Source organism: Scomber scombrus, chromosome 15, assembly GCF_963691925.1.
Source record: "Scomber scombrus chromosome 15, fScoSco1.1, whole genome shotgun sequence".
Taxonomy (NCBI): domain Eukaryota; kingdom Metazoa; phylum Chordata; class Actinopteri; order Scombriformes; family Scombridae; genus Scomber; species Scomber scombrus.
This window is the reverse complement of record NC_084984.1, coordinates 4,244,151-4,267,653: the sequence shown is the minus strand read 5'-3', so window position 1 is coordinate 4,267,653 and position 23,503 is coordinate 4,244,151. Positions and strand designations below refer to the sequence as shown.

The window sequence follows — 23,503 nt, the reverse complement described above, 5'->3', positions numbered from 1 at the left end:
AGCACAGAATAATATGACCTAAAAGGCATTAAAGAGCTTAAAGGGCCCCTGAAAAGAAGAATGGTCATATCCTGTCTTGCATTAGGTGCCAAGCTGCAAAGACCCTGAATCCTTAACTTCCAGTGTTGATAGTGTTGGGGAGTGCAGGTCCTCCCTGCTACCACTCTGTCTTGCTGCCAAAAAGTGGAAAGCTCTGAGTCTGAAATAATAAGGCCAACGCAGAAGTAACTTAAACCTGCATTCATTCTAATGGCCAGCAGGGGGCTGCTACACTGGTTGTGAAAAGAAGTCCGACCAGGCGGGGAGTTCTGGTCCTCTGAAATCTCTGACGTCACCCATTGGTTTGTGGACTGCTGCTCGGAAGCCAATAGTTTCGGATCTGAGCAGCGCCATCTTGAAAATTTCCGGTGCATGCCGGGAAAAATAAAAACACGGATTCTACTTATATGGGCATCAGGAGGAGCATGAGGCGCCCTCCTGAACCTGTGAACCAATCAACCTGTCAATCACCACGTAGCCACGCCCTAATGCATACCCTGCTTTATCGTCAAATATAAAATCAGGGAGGCCAAAATGTCCCAAATGAACATCATACTGCATTGAAGAAGGCTTTAAACTAGTGATTGAGACCATAAACACATTTTGAAAACGTTTACTGAGGTTAGAAATCAAGTGAGAAGTTGGTGAATTCTCCATTGACTTGTATAGAGACGGAAGTCCTTTTGACACCAAAATGGTCGCCCCCTGGTGGCCTTTTGATAGAATGCAGTTTTAAATTACTTCCGCGTTGGCCTCGTTTCAGAGGACCAGAACACCCCGCCTGGTAAAGCCTGACAGACTCTTAACTGACTGCTGCGACCTGCAAGGTGAGGGTCAGACAGACAAAGCTGTCAGTTTTTCGGCAGTTTTGCTAGCTTTCTATAGCATAACAGAAATAATGAAGAAGCTGTCCTTAAATATTTATCAAACTTTCTAAAGCAAAGAGAAAAATGCAAAGTTGTTAAACAATCAGCCACACTTTCTTTATGTTTCATTCTTTTATTCTTTTACCTCTATCCTGTTTCAACAAATTGTGATTTGAATGATGGCAAAATATTAGTAAAAAAAAACTACGACGATGAGAGAAATATTTGTAGCACTCTAACTTCCCTCCAAATTATGTTACATCAATATCACTACATTTTCAATGTCTTACAATTGTATTATCACAGACTTTTCCTCAGTTTCTCTGTCGCCTCGCGATAAAGCTTCCAGCATTTATTTTCAAAATGTCAAGAGAAATATTATGACTCACAATCACAATGTTAACATGCTGATGTTTAGCAGGCATAGTGTTTTGCTGATGAGAACATGAGTAACATCAGAAACCATAATATCAGACAAATTACATTTTTACCTGATTGTGACAACAGAAGAAAAGTCCAGGGATCACAAGAGTTATTGTAATTCATCGTGTGGGAGATAATTATTATTATTTTCATTATTACTATTATCATCATCATCATCATCATCATCATTATTATTATTATTATTATTATTATCATTATTATTATTTGGTAGTAATATTGGTAGTGGTAGTATTAGTAGTATTATTATTAGTACTGTAATCACAGGCTGTGTAGTTGTACCATGATTAACTGACCTGGTGGGGTGCAGTAAACAGTAACATGCAGTACTTTGGCCAGTACGGTCAAATGGTTTAAAACTTTTTACTACTGGCTCAGGATATGTCTTGCAGTTCAGTGGGTTCTTATCTTGAGGTGAAGCCCCCTAAATAATAAGCTGTCACCTATAATCGTATTACACCTGCTCTGCTCTGTGTCTGTAAAAATGAATTAATCCTTAATGCTTTACTGTACATGTGGCATCTGTACACTGAGCCATGTGTCATCTTCCCTCAACACGTGTGTGACCTATTTCCAGAGCCAAGTCACCCCCCCCCCCCCCCCCCCCCCCCCCCCCCCCCAGGTGTGCACTGGAAGGCCAAACAGCCTGTGACTCAGTATGCTGACCTCTGACTAGGTCGACTCCTAATGTGAGGAAAAACAATCTGCCAACACAGGAAAAAGACAATGTGAAAAATATGAATCTGGTCATATTTCCATTTAGAGATGGAGTACTCCACTTGACTGCATGCTGCACTCAGTCTGTTCAATCTGCTTTTCTATTTGACCTCCACTTTTAATTGAGACTTAAAGCTCTAACCACCCTCCTCGTCAATGAATAATTGAGGACATCCCGTGGTACAGACTGAGATCCACGAGGATGAGGGGGAGGACGAAGAAATACACAGAAACTATTGCTACAATCTTCAGGGCATGGGGGCTATAATGAAATAAATAGAATGATTAAATGTGTTGATTGGTAAACACGGGGTTGGAAGTGTTTTTTTTATTTAACAGGAATTTTAAATGTGTGGAACATTGCTTTAAAAAACAGCATTTCAAGACTCCCTTGTTTTGCATTCAGGGATTGACCCTCTCTTAACCTCTTATTGATTGGATTTTAAACGTATGTCTGTGATGAGGCTGCAGCTGATGCTTGAGAATAACAGAAACAAAGATCATTGTGCTTCTGTTAGTCTGTTGGTCTAGCCCCTTTAAGGCTGACACAGATCGCTCCCCGTGATCAAGCCCCCTGGTGTGTGTTTTGAGCCCTCCATTTTAATGCTGGTTTCATAACTGTGCCTTGACATAGTGTAGCAGACACAGGCACACTCTGTGATATACAGTTATGTAATGCAATGCTGTTTTCTGTGTTTTCTGTCGCAGTATTCTTTCCTCCTAAGCCTCCAGTTTGTCACATCAAATCAAATCATCAGTGAATTTATAGCTCACCCGTGGAGTACATTTTACATTTCATACGCTGTATAGTTGCATCATGGTACAGTCTGTACCAAGAGGTTTTATAATCACGGCACAACAGCGTGAATATGCTGTCATCTTTGGTCTGTAGTCACATCCACGTTGGCCTGCCTCTGTTATTTTTGGGGTAAACTGATGGTAGCAGAGTGGTAAAGTAAAGAGATTTTAAAAATAAATAAGGACTTTTTTTTTGTCATATTTTCTCTTTTTTTTTCTTGCATTGAACAAATGTCACTCCTGTTTTTGCTGGTTGACATATTTGCTGCATTCATGTCCAAATAACCCATGAGAGTTGTGTGATGGAGAAGCTAGCTAAGAAAAGGTTTGCTACACTCGACACACCCTTGAGTACTTTTCCGTCTGTCTCTGTGCTCATTAAAAACACAACCTTCACACCTGTACAAAAGACAGATGGGGAATAATGGTGTTACATCTTCAAGGATTTGACATAGCTGTTTGTAAGTTGGTGGCTCATGTTGTGAATGATTTGTACCTTTTGGGGAATATACTCACTATTTCTTCGAAAGGGCACATGTGCTTCATATCACTGCTGTCAGCTCATTCCATGTTTACATCAACATTGCTACTTTTCTCTCAAACTTTGAATATAAAGTTTCTGAAAACCAAGTGACTGATCTGAGATGTCAAAACACTGCACAGCCTGGAGCAGCACCATTGATGACATACAATGGAGAAAGCCTTAATCAGCCCATCCGCTAAATGTTTCACTGGAATTTAATCCAAATCCAAATGAGCTTTGGGGCTATTTTTTCCTTCCCGTAAAATGTGCCATTATCCCCATGAAAGTGGAGGACACTGAATAGTATATGCAATCACCACTTTCATGTTTCCCAGTGCATTTTTGTCAGAACCGTAGTATCAGTGTGACAGTTGCATAGTCGAGGAAATGGCAGCGGCAGTTATGGATTCTCATTAACCCTGTTCAAACTGTCCTTAGGCATGAGACAAACATGTTTGATGCTAAAACTGAGTTGGGTAAAACAAGCTCGTTCAGAAAATGTTCAGCACTTTCCCCCACAATCACAGGCCTGAAGGCACATTCAGATAAAACAGAAGCAGGTAAATAAAGGAGTATTTATTTATTTGATATCACTTTTCAATGATGAGTTTGTACTTTAGGCCCTTGCAGGTTCTCCCACGACTGAGCCAGTCTGCCGCGCATGTATTATACAGATGCCTGGAGGCAAAACAGCTCAGATCGATCGGAGGAATAAACAAGTCAAGACCAAAGCGTTGATGAAGCAGACATTGATCTGACCGATCCCACGGGTCTGTCGAAACCTGCATCCACATCCAGTGTTTCTCAAGTGCTTTTATTTCATTCCCCTGAAATGAGTCAAGTGCCTCTGTGCATGCTCAGCGGAAAATAAATTTGAATTTGTGTTACAGAGTTTATTCTGCCAGCTGAGACAGCACTGGATATTATTTCCAATATTTTATATTTTCCAAGAGAGACATATTGAAGTTGGTCTATGTTTAGTTTTCCCACCAGGTCTTTGCAGTTTTCAACACATGGGCCACAAGATGTTGAAATATAAGTGGTTTCTCACCCATTACAACCTGCAAGAGTTGGGTTGTTATCTTTAATGGTTTTAATTTAAAAAGCATGTTTGTTTGTTTTTTTGTGGTATAGGTAAGCAGATTTTGTTAGGCTAGCTGTTTTCCCCTCTTTCTAGTCTTTATGCAGAGGTACACTAACTGGCTGCTGACTGTCGTTCCATATTTACATAACTGTTATCGAGACCTGAAATGATAAGTTAACCAACAGAAAATTAATAAAAGCAACACTTTTGATAATTCATTAATCATCATTAATGCAAAAAGCTCCAGCAAATGTTGACATTAGTTCTATTTCATATCATTGTAAAGTGAGTATTTTTGAGTTTTGGACTGCTGATGAGACTGTACAAGACATTTACTGTACTTTAGACTCAAGAAACAGTGAAAGAGATTTTACTTTTCTTTTTTTTATGCTACATAGACCAAAAAATATTCAATAAAAATTATCAGCAGATGAATCAATAATCAAAGTTTGCTGCAGCCTTAGTGGTATCAATCCTCTCAGCTCAGCTATTCCTTTAGTTTATACTTAGGAAGAAAATATGTTAAATAGTTCATATATTTATTTTAGCAAACCAGTCAGTCATATAAAACCCCTTGTTTTATTAAATGATTCAATGAAAGAGAAAAACAATGAACACATGCCCTCTGTCTCTTGATATATTACTGATTCATGAGAGTAAATGAAGGGGAACATGTATTCTATGTGGGTGGAAAGATTACAAGTTTCTCCTGCCATTGCTTTTTACTCTCACCCCATTGGCAGAATATTGAAGGGTTGCATGATTCTCCTTTTTAATCAAGGAGAATGGACGGATGTAGGCTGGACCCTTCAGCCCCTTTTTAAAGTTTTACCCCTGCAGAACCTTGATATATTTCAAATTCAAAGCAGAGGGAAGCTGCAGACTAATGCCAATGATGAGCACTTAACTTTTGTAACATCAGGGCAATTGAGACAATCGACTGAGTGGAGACTAACCTGACACCAGACATAAAGGAGAGCGATAGAAAATGGTTGAACAGAGAAATCAATGGCTCTGTCATGACCTTTAATGGAGAAGCTTTTATAGCATTTAGAAGCACATAAAGGATAAAGATGTAACAATACCTGATTGCATGTGGTAAATATTAGGGAGAAAGTTCAAATATAATCAGAATTAAAGCTGCAAATTGTTTTAAAATGCATTTCTGGTCATATTTCCATGTTGCATTGATGTGTGTGTAGGATCTGAGTAAATCTTTGTATCGACAATGGCAGCAGCGAGATAGCTCAACCTCTGTAGGTTTGTTATCCAATGCGAACTATCTGATGCAGTTAAATGCAGATTGAATCATTGATTCTTCAGCAGCGTCATTTAAAGTCACATTCTCGGGTTTTGTACTGCAAGCTCGGTCCCTCTGCCTGCGATCTATTTCATCATCACACACCCCAGATGTTTTATTTCCTACCTCTGGGGTTTACATAACAGTAGAGAGTAACAGTATGGAGAAGCAAGGACCTTTGTTCAGTGCATAAAAGTTAACAACATCCCCGAGGAAAGACAGGCTATGAAAAGCAATTAGACAGTCTGCCTGAACCCACATTTAAGCAGCCAATAGTTTGACACATGAGAGTCAGCTCTTATTAGATTCCTACACTGTTGTATCAGTTGCTCCTGAGGATGTCGATAGATGGATTTCTTTAGTTGTTTGCTTTTCATTGAGTCCCGGCGCAATCATGTTTATGCGGAAGGGACTTTCCTTTGAAGTTGTTTGTGTCTGCGCTGGTCCGAGAGGAAATGCACCACTGCCTATGAGCACAGCAGCCACATCAGAGGGAGCAAGATGAGGCATTTAGTTGTTTATGTTGTTATCTTTTCATGATGATGGATTGTAGTGTATACTGTGGCTTTAGAAATGTTAGCTTTGGCCCCCGGCCCCGTGGCCAGACCAACAGCCTGTGGGTGGAACTGTGCCCACGGAGCCAGGAGGCAGCCGATTTGGAAGGAAGTCTGAAGTCATCTTTACTGTGTCTCATTAAAGGCACATTAGAGCTACTATACATACTCTGCCTGACTTAGTTTCATAGAAGAGGACTGCAGTGCATGCACAAGAAGTTCTTCCTACACAGACACAGGCTCACAGGTGAGAGAGGAGGGCTCCTACAGAGGTATGAAAACACAGCTATAAATAAGTTCAAGAGAACAAAAGTCGATGCTCATAATCAGTTTCATTACAGTGAAGTGCACAGCGATACCATATACCACCTGAAGTCACAGGGGCGGGTGAGAGTGCCAAGAAGACTTCACCTGGCATTTTAAGAAGCTACAGTCACAGTCAATAATGTTTGAGTGCTGTAACGATTATTCATTTAATAGATTTGTAGAATCAACATCAGTTTATTAGTTGATGAATCATTTAAGGACCAAAGGTCAAACATTTACTGGTTTCAGCCTCTAAGTATGAGAATTTACTGCTCATCATTGTAAACCTAAAGGTTTTTGGTTTTGGATCAACCAAACAAGACCAGTCAAACAATTTGAAGAGGTCATGAACATTTTTCACAATTTTATGACATTTTAAGGACTAAACCTGTGATTGGCCTATTCCCCTTTAACACAAAGCTATGTCTGCCAGCTGCTCCTCGTCACAAGCCACACAAGTTTAATTTGAATACTTTTGAGGAGCCTGAAAATGTCCAGTAATTTACAAGCCAAAAGCAAAAATAAGAATACGTTTTTTGTTGTGGGGGGGGGGTGTACTGGGATAACCCAATTACGTGGACTAAAGCACGTTATTGATAGTGAAAATAATCTTCAGTTGCAGCCTTATAATGTGTAATAATTAGCTAAAGGGAACACACACTGACTGAACGGGCAGCATTTTCACAGGAAAGATGATCTCGATATTTTAATCTGTAAATAATGATCAGAGTCTCAGGTGGCCAGATAATAATTTTAATCAACTTACAAAAACAGTGAGACATTCAAAGAGAAAAATGAAAGAGGGAATACATGTGCTTCAGCAAATCAAAATCCAAGCTGTGTGGTTGTACAACAAAAAAGAGACAAGGGCCAAGAAACAGAAAGAAACAAGAAACTGAGAAGTAGTAGAACAAGAGTGGGGATATGAAGGAGAGAGAGAGATGAATTATGGCCACACTCCTGGAATCAATAAACTTATGAATCACCCCGGTGTGCTACAGATCTTATTCTTTCCCCTTAACCGAGCAGAGAGGGTGACGGATGTAAAGTGCACAGCCTGCCGATTTATGAGGCTTGTAGAACCTGATAATGTAGAGCCTGATAATGCAATAATTTCCCAATAATGCAATAAAAAAAATAAAAACTCAAACTCGTAAAACTGTAGTAAAATCTGATAATGTAATAACTCCCAATAATGTAATTTTTTTTTTTAAACCTCACACTCATAAAAAACCTGATCATGTAATAAAGTGCATTTCCCAATAATCTAATAATCCCCGAATGGATTATGTAATAAATTATTATATTCACAGGAGGTTATTACATTATTGTGTTTACCTTATTTTTGCAGAACATAATAATGCAAGTGAGAAGTTGGTGAATTCTCCATTGACTTGTATAGAGACGGAAGTCCTTTTGACACCAAAACGGTCGCCCCCTGGTGGCCTTTTGATAGAATGCAGTTTTAAGTTACTTCCGCCTTGGCATCATTTCAGAGGACCGGAACTCCCCGCCTGGTTTTGATTCAATGTGTCTTCTTGATGTAATCCTATGAGACTCCTCCTAAATTCTATGAACCAAATGCACTGATCAAATTATCATCAGTTATGAAGTTATGAATTGTGTTCTAGTATATGATTATGTACATGTTTTGTCCCCTTTCGGCTTCTTTTCTTACCCTAAAGAAAGCCTCCTTTGACAACCCTGGCCCCCATGATGTGGAAAACTGGTTGTTTTCTACATTAATATTTGTAAAATAAATATCTGGCATGTTTTAATATACAGACCAATTGACATATAGAATTATAAAAGGTTCATCAGTACATAAACAGAAACTGAACAAGTAACTGATGCGTTTTTGGTACTAGTATGGTGCTTGGTGTTATACTAAATAAAGAATTAGGATATGTAGTAATAATATATTATTAAGATGTTTTATTTGCAGATTAATCTCTCTTAATTTGTATTTACGGTGTAGCACAGTGTAATATTAAATAAATAATTGAAATAGAAATTCACTTTATTACATTATCAGAAAGTTAATACATTATCAGGTTTTATTATATTTTTCATTGAGTTATGAGGTTTTTTTAAAATTACATTATTGGGAGTTATTACATTATTGGGAAATTATTACATTATCAGGTTCTACAAGGCTCCCAGAGCAGACTGGGAAGCAGAACGATGCAGGAGGCAGAGGGACAAGCAAAATGCAAACAGGACGAAGACATGGAGAGGATAAACCTTAGGCCAGTTAAACAGAACATTTTCCTCTCGCTTTTTTAAACAAAGTCTCCCACGCTTCCACCTCATTGTCGTTTGTTTGGCAGATGTCTTCCCTCCAAATGCCAGCAGAAACAAAAGGATGCACTGCGGCAGGCTCAGTCTTACACTCCAGTGCTATCCTGACATGCATGTAGCTGCTTTCTAGCTCGCCTATGCATATGTAACCACACTCCAGTATAGAGAGAACATTTTGTTTCAGATTGCCCAGCGCTGGCAGAGGCAGTGAGGGATACAATGATCCAAACTGACAGGTGTGATAGTTATAGTAGTACTTTTTCTTTAAGGTGGATTCTCGTCACACCTGTTGTCCGAAGCCATTCAGACTGAAATAGACAATCATTTGCCTTCCTCACTCTTGCTTCTCGCTCATTTTCTGACAAAACTTGAGGGGGAAGAGTGAAAGAAAGATGCATTTCATAGCTATTTTTTGACCATTTTCGAAGTGACCTGATTTGATGATGTCTCTACTGAATCCCAGTTTTCAAAATGACACATCTTTTCCCAGAGGTGAAACTCTAACCGCAGCTAAACAAGATGACATACTTGTTACTAATTGGACCAGACGTTGCCTTACTTACTCTGTTTTCCAATCATGAATTTATTTATTTGGTTTGTACTTGGAGACTTAGAGAGGTGGTTTAGAAAATGGCTTTACGGCAATAAAGTGAGACCCGAAACTGAAAACAGCTGGTGCGTGTTGGTGAATGACATTCAGCCCAGGAGAGAGAATTCGTTGCTTGAGGGACTCGCACCGACACATTAGAATGCAAATTCCCTCTTTACATTATTGATTACTACACTCTCTACACTCCATTGTTGGCTGCTGTTTCTTTTTTTGCGTACTCTGCAGTTCCTCTGTACTTGTGGGACAGTGTGACACCTCATTACAGAACCTTCAAAAACCACTGTATCATTAAAGGGGCAGTGTGTAGGATTTAGTGGTGAAAAACACGAACGGCCCTCTCTAGAGCCAGTGTTTGGTTTGTACATTCTGGGCTACTGTAGAAAAATGGCAGTTCAACATGTTGGGCTCCATCAAAGACAACCATGGATGTATTATAAAAGCTGATTAAGGCACCTCTGCTCAACCATCAGCTGATATTTCCCAGAGAGAAAAAATCCCCCTGCGGCCCAAAAAGCATTTCCCCCATAGACCACCATTGTAAAAGAGACCTCTGTAGAATTGACAAGACACATTGAACAGCAGACAAGATCAATTATGACTCTTTCTGTTATGAATTTTTGATCCATGGAGGTTTTATATTTGTTGAGGTGAGAAAATCCATTTAAAAATCTGTGACATCATCACAATGTAAGTAAACTCAGCAATTAGAAACTGCTTTTGGCGTATGCAGCTCTTATAATACATCCATGAAGAGTGCTATAGAGTCTATAAAGTGCTCATTCTAAGGTAATGCAAACAAAGTGACTCTATTTTAATGGCATTATACACTAAGTAGTTTTAGAAAACTAACAACCAGAGCAGAAGAATTAGCCCGCCTGTGAATTGTCTGCAACATGTCACTATTTGTGTCAACATTTGCTTTTTTATTTCCTTTTCTAAACAGTCTGAAGACCACCCTAAAGAAGAAACTGTCTGGTGATGTGGTCAATCTTTCGGGCATCCCGCTGTCTGGCCGAGACGTTCACCGTGTGGCCTTCTACCTCCAGAGCAGTAGTGAGGGAGTGTCTGCTGTGGACCTGAGCTTCACCGAGCTGCAGGACGAGAGCCTGCAGCTGCTGCTGCCCTTCCTCAGCTGCCTGCCGAAATTGACCACAATTGCCATCAATGGCAACCGTCTGACAGTGGCCATCTTGAAAGACCTGACAGACGCAGTGAAAGATCCCAAGAAGTTCTCCAGCCTGGCCTGGATCGATCTCGGCAACAATGTTGATATCTTCACCGTGCCGCAGCCACTGCTTGTGGCACTGCGGCGCCGCTTCGGTTTACGCAGCAGCCTGCCCACTATATATGAGTACACTGAAGCAAATGCTTTTGGGGGATACAACCCAAATATGGAGACCTCCGTGGAGGAGCCCAGTCTGTATGAGGAGGGAGATGCAGAAGAGGAGGATAGAGAGGAGGAGGAGGAGGACAGGCTAGAGCTTCAAGCCTGGGGCTTTGGGGAAGAAAATGTGTCAAAAAATGTGCCACTGCACTTCTGTGGGAGGTGATCGCCCCGAGCTGGCAGCCCCTTATACCCCTCTGTATCAGTGCTCACTTTGCCCCTCTAGTCTAGCCTCCTGTGTTAGCAAGTGTCATTGTGACAGAAGATGCATACAGTGAACCACACATTCCTGAAAATAATTTTAAAATGTTACTGTGTTGTGGGTCCCTCTGGATGCTCTGACTACAGAAACTCAACAATGTGCTGCAGACAGTTCTATGGTTGCACATACAGTAAGACTATATTTATGGACTGATTTAAGCTCCATTTATCCAGGAGCACTCAACACACTTGCTGTTTTCCAGTGCTTCATTTTCTTGACGTTTTGTGCCATCACATACTGGCCACTGGAGCAGTTGGGGGTTAAGTGCCTTGCACAAGGGCAAATCGATGGTAGCTGTTGGCAGTATGGGAGGGTCATTTCTAATTCACATTCCCCAAGCACATTTACACAGATGGACCAGATATTTGCCCCATTTCTGTGAAAAGTTTGAGTGAGTCAAAGTTAATAGACATCCTACTTAAGAGGTGGATTGGTTTAATTTCAACTGACTTTTTAGCTATGAGTTATGATTTCATCCTCACAGCCAGTGCTCAGCTGCAGTGAGATTATGCTCACATAAAATCTGCCTCCACTTTTCCCTGACAGGATGCAGCATTCATTCAGTTATTATTTTAAAATAAATGGTGCGTTACGGTAGACAAATGAAGCGTTCTGAATTAATATTAATTCTAATAGCCAGCATTGATGCTTCATTGATGTTGATACACTGATGCTGCAGCTGTATGGAGAAATGCTTCAGCCTGGCACACACACACGCAGACATGCAGACAACACACAACACACACAGCGCCTGGGCGTGAGCTGCTGATGAACTGATTACTGCCTCTAACAGGCCTCGTTAGGCCGCTTCAGTCACAGATGGTGAGCAGAGGATCTATTTTTTCTCATCAAATAGGACTGGCCCTAGATAATTTTGTCCACTGGTGGTTCATGAATGATACTATTTATGAATCAGACCATTAGCAACATGGAAGATGACCTAAGTTTTCACAGAATCCACAATTAAATTATTATTCTTACAGTTTTTCTTCTCTTCTGTGGAGCTACAGGGAGCACATACATCTTTGTTATTGCATGAATAAACTGCAGCATTTCTTTTTCACTGTTCCTTTTTAAATGTATAGTTCTCATTTTTTTGTATTGTTTAAAAAAAAATGGCATGGCTGTTCACTATAGCGCAACAACAGACACAGAGAGCATGTTTACAGATTGATCTCATGTGATAGACAAACTTTATCCTGCACACAGTTGTTCATGTGGTCTGTTATCTTTCCATGTTATTCTGAAAAATATCTTTATTTCTGTTTACAAGGATATTAATGAACAGAATGCTTGTGTGGTTATGTCTATGAGAGCATAATTAGAGTGTGTGTGCCTGTGTGCATGAATGTGTTGTGGACATGCAGAGTAAATTACTACCTTTGATCGTAGAAATGAAATGTTTACTCATTTGCACTTTAAGGGCGATTCAGTCCCTGAATACACAAGCTTTGTTTTTATGGGCTGTTGCTGACATAAAAACAACTTACTGAGTCACCCTAAAATAAATGTTTTATCTCAGCTTCTTGATTTGATGGACAAATAAATCATCCACCTTTGTAAAAAATCATTTTTTAAATTTACTTAATTTTGATTTAAAGTCTTCATGGCTTATGGAATCACGGCTTGCTTTTTAAGTAAAGGTGATGTTTGCCTGCTTTTGCTTCAAAAATAAAAATGATTTGAGTAAAATGTGCCTGTTGTGGACTTATAATCTTTTTTGTAATTAATCAGTTTGCTCAAATACTGATAGTGTATTACAATGTAGTGCATCAGTGACATGGATAGTAAACAAACATGACATATGAGTGAAAAAAAAAACATTGTTCACTTGACTGAATTTATTATTTCAAACATTTATTATAAAATGCACTGATTGAGTTTTTGTAGGCAGTTAAATGGACATTATTTGTTTTTTGTGTTTGTGTAATTTTCTGTTATTTAACCCTCCTGTTGTCCTCGAGGCAAAGAAGGAAGGGAGGAAGGAAAGGAAGGAGGGAGGAAAGAAGGAAGGGAGGAAGGATGGAAAGGCCAGAGGAAAGAAGGAAGGGAGGGAGGAAGGAAAGGAGTAAGGAAGGAGGGAGGGAAAAAGGAAGGAAGGAAGGAAGGAAGGAAGGAAAGGAGTAAGGAAAGGGAGTAAGGAGGGAGGGAGGAAGTGAGGAAAGAAGTATGGAAGGGGGAGGGAGCAAAGAAAGAGCGAAGGAAGGGAAGAACGAAGGAAAAATTAAAGAAAGAGGAAGGAAGGAAAGAAGGAACAGTGAAAACAGACGGGGTCAATTTGACCCGGCAGGACGACAGGAGGGTTAAAGATATAATATTATAAGATATTCAATAAATGTATTTATGTAAGTAAAACCAACAAAAAGGTTGGACTTGATATTTCATTTAAAGTTTTGTTCTATATATAAGTCCTCTTCCATCACACAAAGTTAGTCATTTCCTGTCACACTTTAGGGAGACATTAGAGAAACTGTGATGGCTACAGGGTTTTGCAGCTGCCGGTTTCCATGTCAGCATTTAATATTGTGTGCAAATGAAAACGGCGCCCTGTATGGACCTGTCAGAGGCAGAATAATATCAACATCCTGCTGACATGTGACTCCACTGCTAGCGAGGCATTTTCTTGTTGATAGGGGGGGAGAGCATGAGGCCATCCATCTTCGATCCCCATTTGTCCTTCTAAAAGAAACAGAGGAGTGTCAGATAGCAGAGAATCCTGTTCTGGTTTGTAGCCGACACTGAAAGCACCCTGCAGGCACTTAGAGGTACATGAGGATCTCATGTACAGCAGTGGGCAGCAACAAAACACATCAAAGTACTGTCATTACAGAAAACACAGCTTTGGGGTACTTTTGGAAACTTTACACTTTAAATTCACAACATATTAGAGGGAAATTTGTACTTTTTACATGTTACTGATCACTACCTTTTACTTTCTTTGTGTTTGAAAATGTATAGCCGATAATATAACGCTCATCTTTTACAGATTATGACAAACATCCTTCTTTGAGCATGATAACATAACTCATCTAGGACAGTTTAACTAAGGAGAAGAAGTTCCTGAACATGGTGAAGATAACCTTTTCCTTTAACCCTCCTGTTGTCCTCAGGTTAAGGAAGGACAGGAGGAAGGGAGGAAAGAAGGAAGGAAGGAAGGAAGGAAAGGAGTAAGGAGAGAGGAGAGAGGAGAGGAGGAAGGAAGGAAGAAAGGAAAGGATTTAGGAGGGAGGGAGGAAGGAAGGAAGGAAGGAAGGAAGGAAGGAAGGAAGGAAGGAAGGAAGGAAGGAAGGAAGGAAGGAAGGAAGGAAGGAAAGGAGTAAGGAGGGAGGATAGGAGGAAGGAAGGAAAGAAGGAAGGAAGGAAGGAAGATAGGACGGAAGGAAGGAAGGAAGGAAGGAAGGAAGGAAGGAAGGAAGGAAGGAAGGAAGGAAGGAAGGAAGGAAGGAAAGGAGTAAGGAGAGGGGAGGGGGGAGGAAGGAAGGAAGGAAGGAAGGAAGGAAGGAAGGAAGGAAGGAAGGAAGGAAGGAAGGAAGGAAGGAGGGAAAGGAGGAAGGAATGAAGGAAAAAAGGAAAGGAGTAAGGAGGATGGAAGGAAGAAGAAAGGAAGGAAGGATGGAAGGATGGAAGGATGGAAGGAAAAGAGAAAATAAGTATGGAAGGAGGGGAAGAACGAAGGAAAAATTAAATTAAGTGAATTGATTTCAAAGCATTAAGCTCCCCAATAATATGGTAGATTACTGAAGTTTAAAGTAACAAACATTGAAAAACAACTCTCAGTCCCACCTGCATCAGCAACAACATTAAAATGCTAGTTACACGTTTGTCCGTTAATATTTAAACACCAACCTTTGAAATGAGCCGAGCCTTTTGAATGTACAACTCGTACTGTAGTATTTTGTCTTTGTGACATTGATGAGAGAGTTTCGTTGATCTTGGTTCATGTTTCACGCATAATATCTGCACAACAAAGTACAATCAACATGTTTCTATCAGAAATACCAAGCTTCATCATCTCAGCATGTCTTCACTGTCTCCTTGTTTAGTAAAACAACAGTCCAGCCAAGTTATTATTCACTGACCTGGTTATCCGCAGCCACTGGATGTGTGTGTGGTAACAGGTCACAAGCTAGTACACACTGTGCTGCAGTGATGTGGGAGGTAGAGACAATGTTTTCTCTCATCTATGGTTTGACCCCGGTACAAACTCTGTCACAACATCTTCCCCTTTGAGGACAAGAACTCAGTTTTTATGAGCCTGCAAATACATAAATGTAGAGTATACTGGCTTAGCATGCATGAAAGTTTGCAAATTAGCCATGAATACAAATTATATATCCAATTTTAAGCCAACAGGTTGCAATAATAACACATAATTGTACCGTTATGTCTGTAGTCAACTGCAATTTGTGGTTTAATTAGTTTTCTCTTTAACCTTCGTTTCGTCCTCCCGGGTCAAATTGACCCCGTCTGTTTTGACTGTTCCTTCTTTCCTTCCTTCCTTCCTTCCTTCCTTCCCTCCTTCCTTCCTTCTTTCCTTCCTTCCTCCCTTCCTTCTTTCCTCTGTCCTTCTTTCCTTCCTTCCTCTCTTCCTCTTTTCCTTTCTCCCTCCTTCCCTCCTTCTCTCTTTAGTTCCTTCCTCTCTTTTTTCTCCCTTCCTTCCTTCCTCCCACCTTCTTTCCTTCCTTCCCTCCTTCTTTCCTTCCTTCCTCCCTTCCTCTTTTCCTTTCTCCCTCCCTCCTTCCTTTCTTTCCTCCCTCCCTCCCTCCCTCCCTCCCTCCTACCTTCCTTTCTTCCTTCCTTCTTTCGTCAGTCCTTCCTTCTCTTCCTCCCTCCCTCCTTTCCTCCCTCCTTCCGTCCTTTCCTTCCTTCTTCCTTCCTCTTTTCCTTTCTCCCTCCTACCTTCCTTCCTTCCTTCCTTCTTTCGTCAGTCTTTCCTTCTCTTCCTCCCTCCCTCCCTCCCTTCCTCCTTCCGTCCTTTCCTTCCTTCTTCCTTCCTCCCTCCTTTCCTTCCCTCTTCCTCCCTTCCTCCCTTGACTCGAGGACAACAGGAGGGTTAAATAACCCAGTTAGTGTGCAGTGTATTACTATGTTAGGATAAATGCTCTACTACGAGCATGCTGTGAGTAAGAAAGCAAACTTTTTAATATAGCACGATTAAAAATATTAGTGTCTGAGTACTTTACAACAAAAGACAGAAAATGAGACGTTAAAAATGCAAATATGCAAAACACACAACGAAGTTCACAGCTTGAGTTCAAGGACACATGTTCTAAACAGATCACGTGCAAAGTATTACAAATGAACTTATTATAATATAGTACATTACAATATTACATTTTGGTTTAAAAATCACAGCCAAAAAACATTAGTAAATAATTTAAACACTAATTTCAAAGGTCAGTGACATAGATCTTTTTTGACTGTTTCTTATATATGTTGTGCTTGTTTCAGGAATGCTGCAAGTTCATTACAAAAAGCTGCTTCTCCGATTTTCTGTTGACTTGGTTTTAGAAAGTCATATTAATCAGCTTTGGGGGATCTTGGTGAGCATGAAGACACATAAACAGAACAATAGTCTGCAATGTGAATTGGACCCAGACTGTTGAAAAGGCTTTTTATATCAATAATAACAGAACTTCTTCTTCTGAATCAATTCTAAGACACTGGAGTTTGGTTATTTGAGTGATATTTAAAACTAAAACTTTATTTTTGTTAGTTTTGGTCAGGAGTCTGTCCGTAGAGATTTGAACATGTTGTTACTTTTAGACTTTTGGGGAAATTCCAGTAAAACAACATGGCACTAATCTGAAGTAGTTCCTGTAAAGAAATTAAAATACTTCCAACTCTTCTGAAAACCGACGTTTGCTTAATCTCACAATGAGCTGCAGATTGCTCTCTTTTGGAAAGCATACATACTCCATCTAGTGGCTTTTGTCGGCTGCACAGAGCAACATGTCAGCTTCAAGTGGGGCTTGTCAGCACAAGAAGCAGCTGAATGTTTTTACAAACTGAAATCATATCCTCCATTCATCAGCACTCACTTGAGACCTTTGGCCTTATTGCACACGCACAAGAGATCAATCATATGAAATATTTTGAGGAAATGTGATAACTGTGTTGGCTGGCATCATTGGGAAACACTGAGCTGCAGGTTTTTTAACTGCATAAAAATGAACAAGTACATATCACTAGTCAGCAAAGAAGATTGCTCCAGTATTTATAGTGTTAAAGGAAGTCTAACATATCAAATGTTAATGAGGGAGTAATGTCGGGAAAGGAGAAGTTTTTCTTGTGCATGTGTTTGACATCTTGTGTGTCGGTGTGTGTTTGTATATGTGTGTGTGTGTATATAGGAGGGAACGAGGGGGCCCTTTGATGTGATTGAAGGGGCAATTAGTCTCAGTGTGTTCCTATCGCTCTTTCACAATCGTGAAGAAAGATGACTGTTGGATTCTCTCCCAGAGTTTTTAGTTGATGCTCAAGCTTGAAGCCATTAATACTCACAGAGTTTGAACTTGTCATCTGGTTTTTATCCAAAGTTAGTTTGGGAAGTCAAGTGAACGACTCCCACAGACACGTGGGGGATCCAAAAACATCCACCGGAAAAGAAGCTGTGTCTTGCTCTCTCATTTGTAAGAGAGAAGTCGAAAATCAAGCTTCCAGTAAATGTGTGATCTTTATTGTGATTTCCATGACGTGGATGACCGTATCGTAAACTGCATAACTAGAAGCAGAGTGAAGTAATGTTTGAATCTGGTAATATTTCAGCTGAGTTGTGCAACTACGTGAAAATGGAGGCAGCTGTGAGAACAAAGCACATAAGTGGGAGACAGTGTGGGAAGAAAGGGGATATTGAAGCGTGTGTTCTCTCAGTGTGGAGCTGAGACACTCAAGTGATCAATTAGTTAGAAAATTCATCTATGACAAGTATTTAAGTAGCTGATGAAGCAAAACTACACAAAGATTGTCAGGTTTTAGATTCTCAAACCTGAAGATTTGCTTCTTTTCTCTGTTTTGCATCATTGTAAATGTCGATGTGATTAAAAAAAAGCAATTTGAAGATGTCACCTTGGGTTCTGCGAAATTATGATGGCCAATTTCTTTAGTATTTCGTCACATCATAGAGTAAAAGATGAAAGTTTCTCTTATTATAACTTAACTGAGGTGTTTGAACTTCACCGTGCAGAATGATGTATATGCAGAGTTTGACACTAAAAAGCTGTTTTCACATTCATCTGCTGAGGAGGGAAAGTTTCTCACATTAAATAAGTTCTTCAAAAGTTTTACACGTGCATGACAACATCTTAAATACTTTGGAAGCTAATTTGCCCAATCAGCATTTTTAACCAGGTAACTGAACTTGTTTTTGTTGTTGTAGAAAAACTACATCAGTCACAAATTGAAATTCCAAAGTATATTTATTCTATATTTATACTTAAAAACATACATATTAAACCAGAGCTGATCTGATGAAGAAAAATCAACAGATGTGGTTTCAATGCACAAAAAGCAAGAAAAGAACAATGATTGAAACAAACAAAACTCCCACCAACAAGACACCCCTTACTGCACCTTTCACACACGGAAATATAGGATTCATGCCACTGATATATTTTCATCTTTACTAAATTGTGTGTGGTGTTCCCTTTTCATTTTGTTTTTTTAAAAATATTTTTGCATTTGGCTTCACCCACTCATTTTTTTTACTTTGTTCCTCGCTTGTCTCCTCCTCCTGTCTCTGTAAATCATATTTAAGTCTGATCATTACTAATTGAATAATACATTGTTTTATGTTTGCATATTTACTTATGCATATGTTGCTTTTCTTTCCCCTTGAGTTCTGGGTTATTATAAGAGCAGAAATCAACATCCGTAAGTCAGCTATTTTTTTTTTTCATTCATTATACAACTGATCTTTTAACTGTCGGATGTGAAACCAGGTCATCCCACACACACAAGTGTTGTTTGTGTACTTGTCTTAGATTTAAAAAGTCTGACCGTTCTCGACTGATCACACTCACCATCAAGACTGTTGCACCTGCAGCTGTTAACACTTTCAAACACCAGAAAAAGGTCACTGTTGTTGCTTCTTGGTCATTCTGATGTTTAGGTTTGGATGGACTTCAGAGGAAACAGATATAAGTATCTCCAGAGATGGAAATGACAGAGGGAAATGATTCAGAAGTTGGCAGAAGTGCATGTGTCTGTGTGTATACTTGCTTTGATTGTGTTTTGTTGTGACCATATACTGTAAAGCTGTCGGCATAAACATTTTATAGATATGTCAGAGATGGACATGTAAAAATATGGACTAATAAAACCAAAGATACTTGCATGACATCATACTGTACCAGTGGAAGTCAGTGAGATCATATGAACGGTAAACTACTCACATCTGCGTTTTTCACATGAGAGAGAGTTGGCACATTTCTATCCTCCAATACAACTTTGATGTTTGAACACATATGCAGAAATATACAGACCAAATCTGAAGCTATAAAGTGTGTCGCTGCTTGCCTGAAGGCCTCGACACATCTTTTAAATGTGGCTGCGTGAAATGAAATCAACATACTAGAGTCAATGTTTGATGTGATAGAAAAAGAGAGAGAGGAAGAGAGAGAATTTAAAGATGCTCAGGCAGCAGCATTTTGTTATATTTGCTTCATTACGATTCCTCAGACAGACTTAAAGGCTTTTTTGTCTGCTGCTGCAACAGCTGCATAACTTATAAGCCGGCTGCATTATATAGTAAGAACATCATGAGCAGCATGAACAGCTTTGCCCCCCTGGGGCTCTGTTATGTCTGACTGATGATAATAATGATGCTGGTAACGCTCTCTGCTGCCCCCTGCGGGCTCACAGCGGGTACTGAAGATGTGATGGAAGAACCCCCCCCTAATCTCCTTACTGCAGCCGGCAGACTTGCGTGCACATATACACGCACAGGCACACACATTGGCTTAGTATGGCGGTAAATAAGATTGTGCCCGCATTTAGTTTGGGTACAAAACAGACGAAAATAACACTGCATTGGTTGGTACAGAGGGGTTAAAAAGTTGTCTTCCCTCTGATCGAAAAAAGAAACAATTCCTCAAGTTGCTTTAAACAAACGGGCATTTTTAGCCATTGCAACTAAATCAATATAGCGGAATATTATGATATAAAGAAAAACTGTCTTAATCATAAAATCGACCAAATGATTCAGCGTCCACACTGTTGACTACCATATGCACATTTATTGTCAGACTGAACTGTGAGGGGAAAAAACAGCTAATTCATTGGAAGAAACCGATGCTGTGAAGATAGCATGATGCGTCTGTCTGTCTGTCATGCGTCTTTACGCACGGTAATGAACGCCCACTCCGGTGATGTGCTGAGGCGGATTGGCTGCTAAAGATACCAGCTCCCGTGTGCGCCCTGTGATTGGCTGCGGCTCTCTTGTGCCATTACGTTATGCTTACTCCATACACACAGGCAGCTGGAGAGAGGGAAGACGTAATGGTTTGATTCCCTGTGCACTTGCAATGGTCGTCGTTCTGACATTACTCGGCAAATTCCTCAAACAGGAGGTGCAATGAAGGTACGTGAGTCCTTCTGCAATCCGCGTGCGATTTGGATGCAATTACGACGCCGATTTATTGTGATTTGCAGGCGATGCTGCACCTATATGCAGGGAATACCTCCATCCTAATGTCAATGAAATGTGTTTATGTAAAGTCAGATGTAATTGTATTAAGAGGCTTGCATTTTAAAGCAGCAGTGAACTTGTCATCCAGCTCTGTCAGTATGATTTTTATCTTTGAGGCGAGCGTGCAAACCTGGAAATGCCTTTCCTGCATCTCCAGTCGTCCTGATAAACATTAGGTACAGCGTGTAGTCTTTTTAATGAGCTCGCTTTGACCCCAGTGTGATAGTTCAGTGGACTAAAGCCGCTGCAGCGACGTCCATTCATCGTCAGGCTTTAATCCGCGCTAATGAGATAGAGACTGCGGCCAGTGAGTGAGTAAGAGAGGATGTGCAGGGATGTTTGGGAGACGGCTCGGTGAAGAGAGAGGAGAATCACCCCTCAGGTCCGAGCTGTGGCAGGTTTACCGGAGTCTCCTCTGTGTGTGTGTGTGTGTGTGTGTGTGTGTGTGTGTGTGTGTGTGTGTGTGTGTGTGTGTGTGTGTGCGTGCATGTGTGTGTGTGCGCTGTAGCAGAGGCAGGCTGCAGCACAGGGAGGAAAGGATGCTGTCTGGACTGATCATGATGAAGATGATGGCGATGATGTCATTGGTGCTCTGGTGGCGGCAGGTTTGTGGTGACAGTCCTGGTGAAAGGTGAGGTGGAGGCAGGGCTGCCAGATGCAACCATCATCATCACCATCACCATCCTCATCATCATCATCATCAGTGCTGTGCATACACAGACAAACAAGATGATAGCCATCTGTCATAATCACCTGTTATTGCAGTGATTCTGTTGGTGATTGGGTACTTCTTGTTTGAAGCTGCCTCCATGCATCACATGACTTCATTTAAAGGTGAATGCCCTCATTTTGGAAACAGAAACCTCTCTTATTGCTAGAGGTCAAAGTACATGTACTCAAACACACATTTATTCAATGAGACGTTTCTACCCCACTATAGTGAAATACTGTCATTTGCATGCCACTACTGAGGGTTCCCCAAGTGCAAGCTGCAAGCTGCAAGCTAAATAGCTGGCTGCTCCTCTCTGGGTGGTTGGGTACTTTTATGTCTAAAAGTCACAAAACTTCTGGAGTGATGAGAGCAGAGAGCCGCACAAGATGTGAATCTCTATGAGACTTCTGGTCTTTGATTTTGTTCAAATTAGTGCCTTTCACCAAATCCTCTTTTCAAATGTGCACTGCATGTTTTGGTGTAATGCTAGTGTACTCTTCCATTTAGGTTTTAATGGGGCATTGGATATGTAAGAAAAATATATTCCGTTATTTAGTATTCTTACTTTTATAAACACATATTTAAAGTTTGTAGAGCTGCAACTCATCAATAAGTTGATCATCAGCTTTTTTGATAACGGAATAATCTTTTTATTTATGCCAAACATTTACTGGTTGTGTCACACATTATAGTGAACTGAAAATCTGTGGATTTTGGAGAGTTGATAAGAAATTTGAGGACGTCACCATGTGCTCCAAGAATTTATGACATTTTATCACTATTTCACAGACAAATCAAGCTCTAAAGGTTTGCATCAACCCTTCAACAAAGGGTAGACAAATGTCCCTTAGCTGGTTGCTACTCAAATATTTGGGAAACCCCTTACACTGCATGCAAAATAGAATATTCCTAGCATTGCCATTACTGGTTGCTTTTAATTAAGGTTTCCATGTAAAATCTACTAAGAGCTTATAAAGAGAATAAACGTGCCTGCAGCCTTTAGAGTCACTATGTTTTTTTATGTTAAGGCTGTGATCTGCTCCTCACAACACAAAGTCGCCTCTCTCACACACAAAGCAACAATAGTGTGACAGTGAAAGGACCCATTCTTCATAATGAATAATTCACTTTTTATACTTAAGTATATTAGATTTTCTGCCTCTTATTTCACCTTTGAGCACAGCGGTGCTCAGCTCTTAGTGGACAGTGCAGTTCATTTTCCTAAGGCACATGATGTCTCTGTGTCCCCTGAACAAAATGGACGTGATGTTTTATTGAGTAATCTGGTTTGAATAGAAAAGCAGCTTTTCTCCCCCTGTGGAACGACTGGTGTTAGCTCTATTGTGTACAGTCAGCATACAGAACACATACATACAGTGCGTGTTATCAGTTTCTAGCAAAGATAGACGTTTAACTTGCTGTATATTCCAAAATGCATGCTTGATTTGTATGAACCTTTCATTTTTTGTAACAAATAAAATCCTCTTACCATTTCATTTGCCCAGCAGACTCTGTATGTCCTGGATGTAAACACTCAGTAATCTCTGCTGAAATTATAAGATAAAACATCGATGTAGCGCGTTGGATCATACTTTATTCTAAAAGAGGCTAAACTCACTTAGGGTTGACTTTCTTAAGTAGATAAAGAAGTCTAAAGCTATGAAGAGCAGCAGATTTCTGGTGGTGGTTGTAAAACAGTCCAGTCATATTTTGATATTGCAGGACGATCTCCGTAGCAGTGAGTATCTGTTTGTATTGCTGCACCCAAAAATATTCTGCGGGATAAATCCTCGCCAAGTCCTCTGCCTTTAGAGCAAAGCGTGTAAATCTGCTATTTTGCCAGAGACAAATCCTAACTTAGCCGGTAGCAGCTTGGGTTTTATGTGCATACATCTCCAGACTTCACTGGATTCGACAT

At 40.2% G+C, this 23,503-nt stretch overlaps 1 protein-coding gene across 1 annotated transcript in view; it reads left to right on the top strand.

The window, feature by feature from the left end:
- The window catches only part of lrrc75bb (leucine rich repeat containing 75Bb), a 28,049-nt gene extending 16,960 nt beyond the window's left edge, over positions 1–11,089 (top strand). Inside the window, exon 4 of the mRNA XM_062435029.1 lies at positions 10,483–11,089. Coding sequence (XP_062291013.1) covers positions 10,483–11,089 — 607 coding nt within the window. The remainder of the gene's footprint in view (positions 1–10,482) is intronic.
- Positions 11,090–23,503: the final 12,414 nt, after the last annotated feature.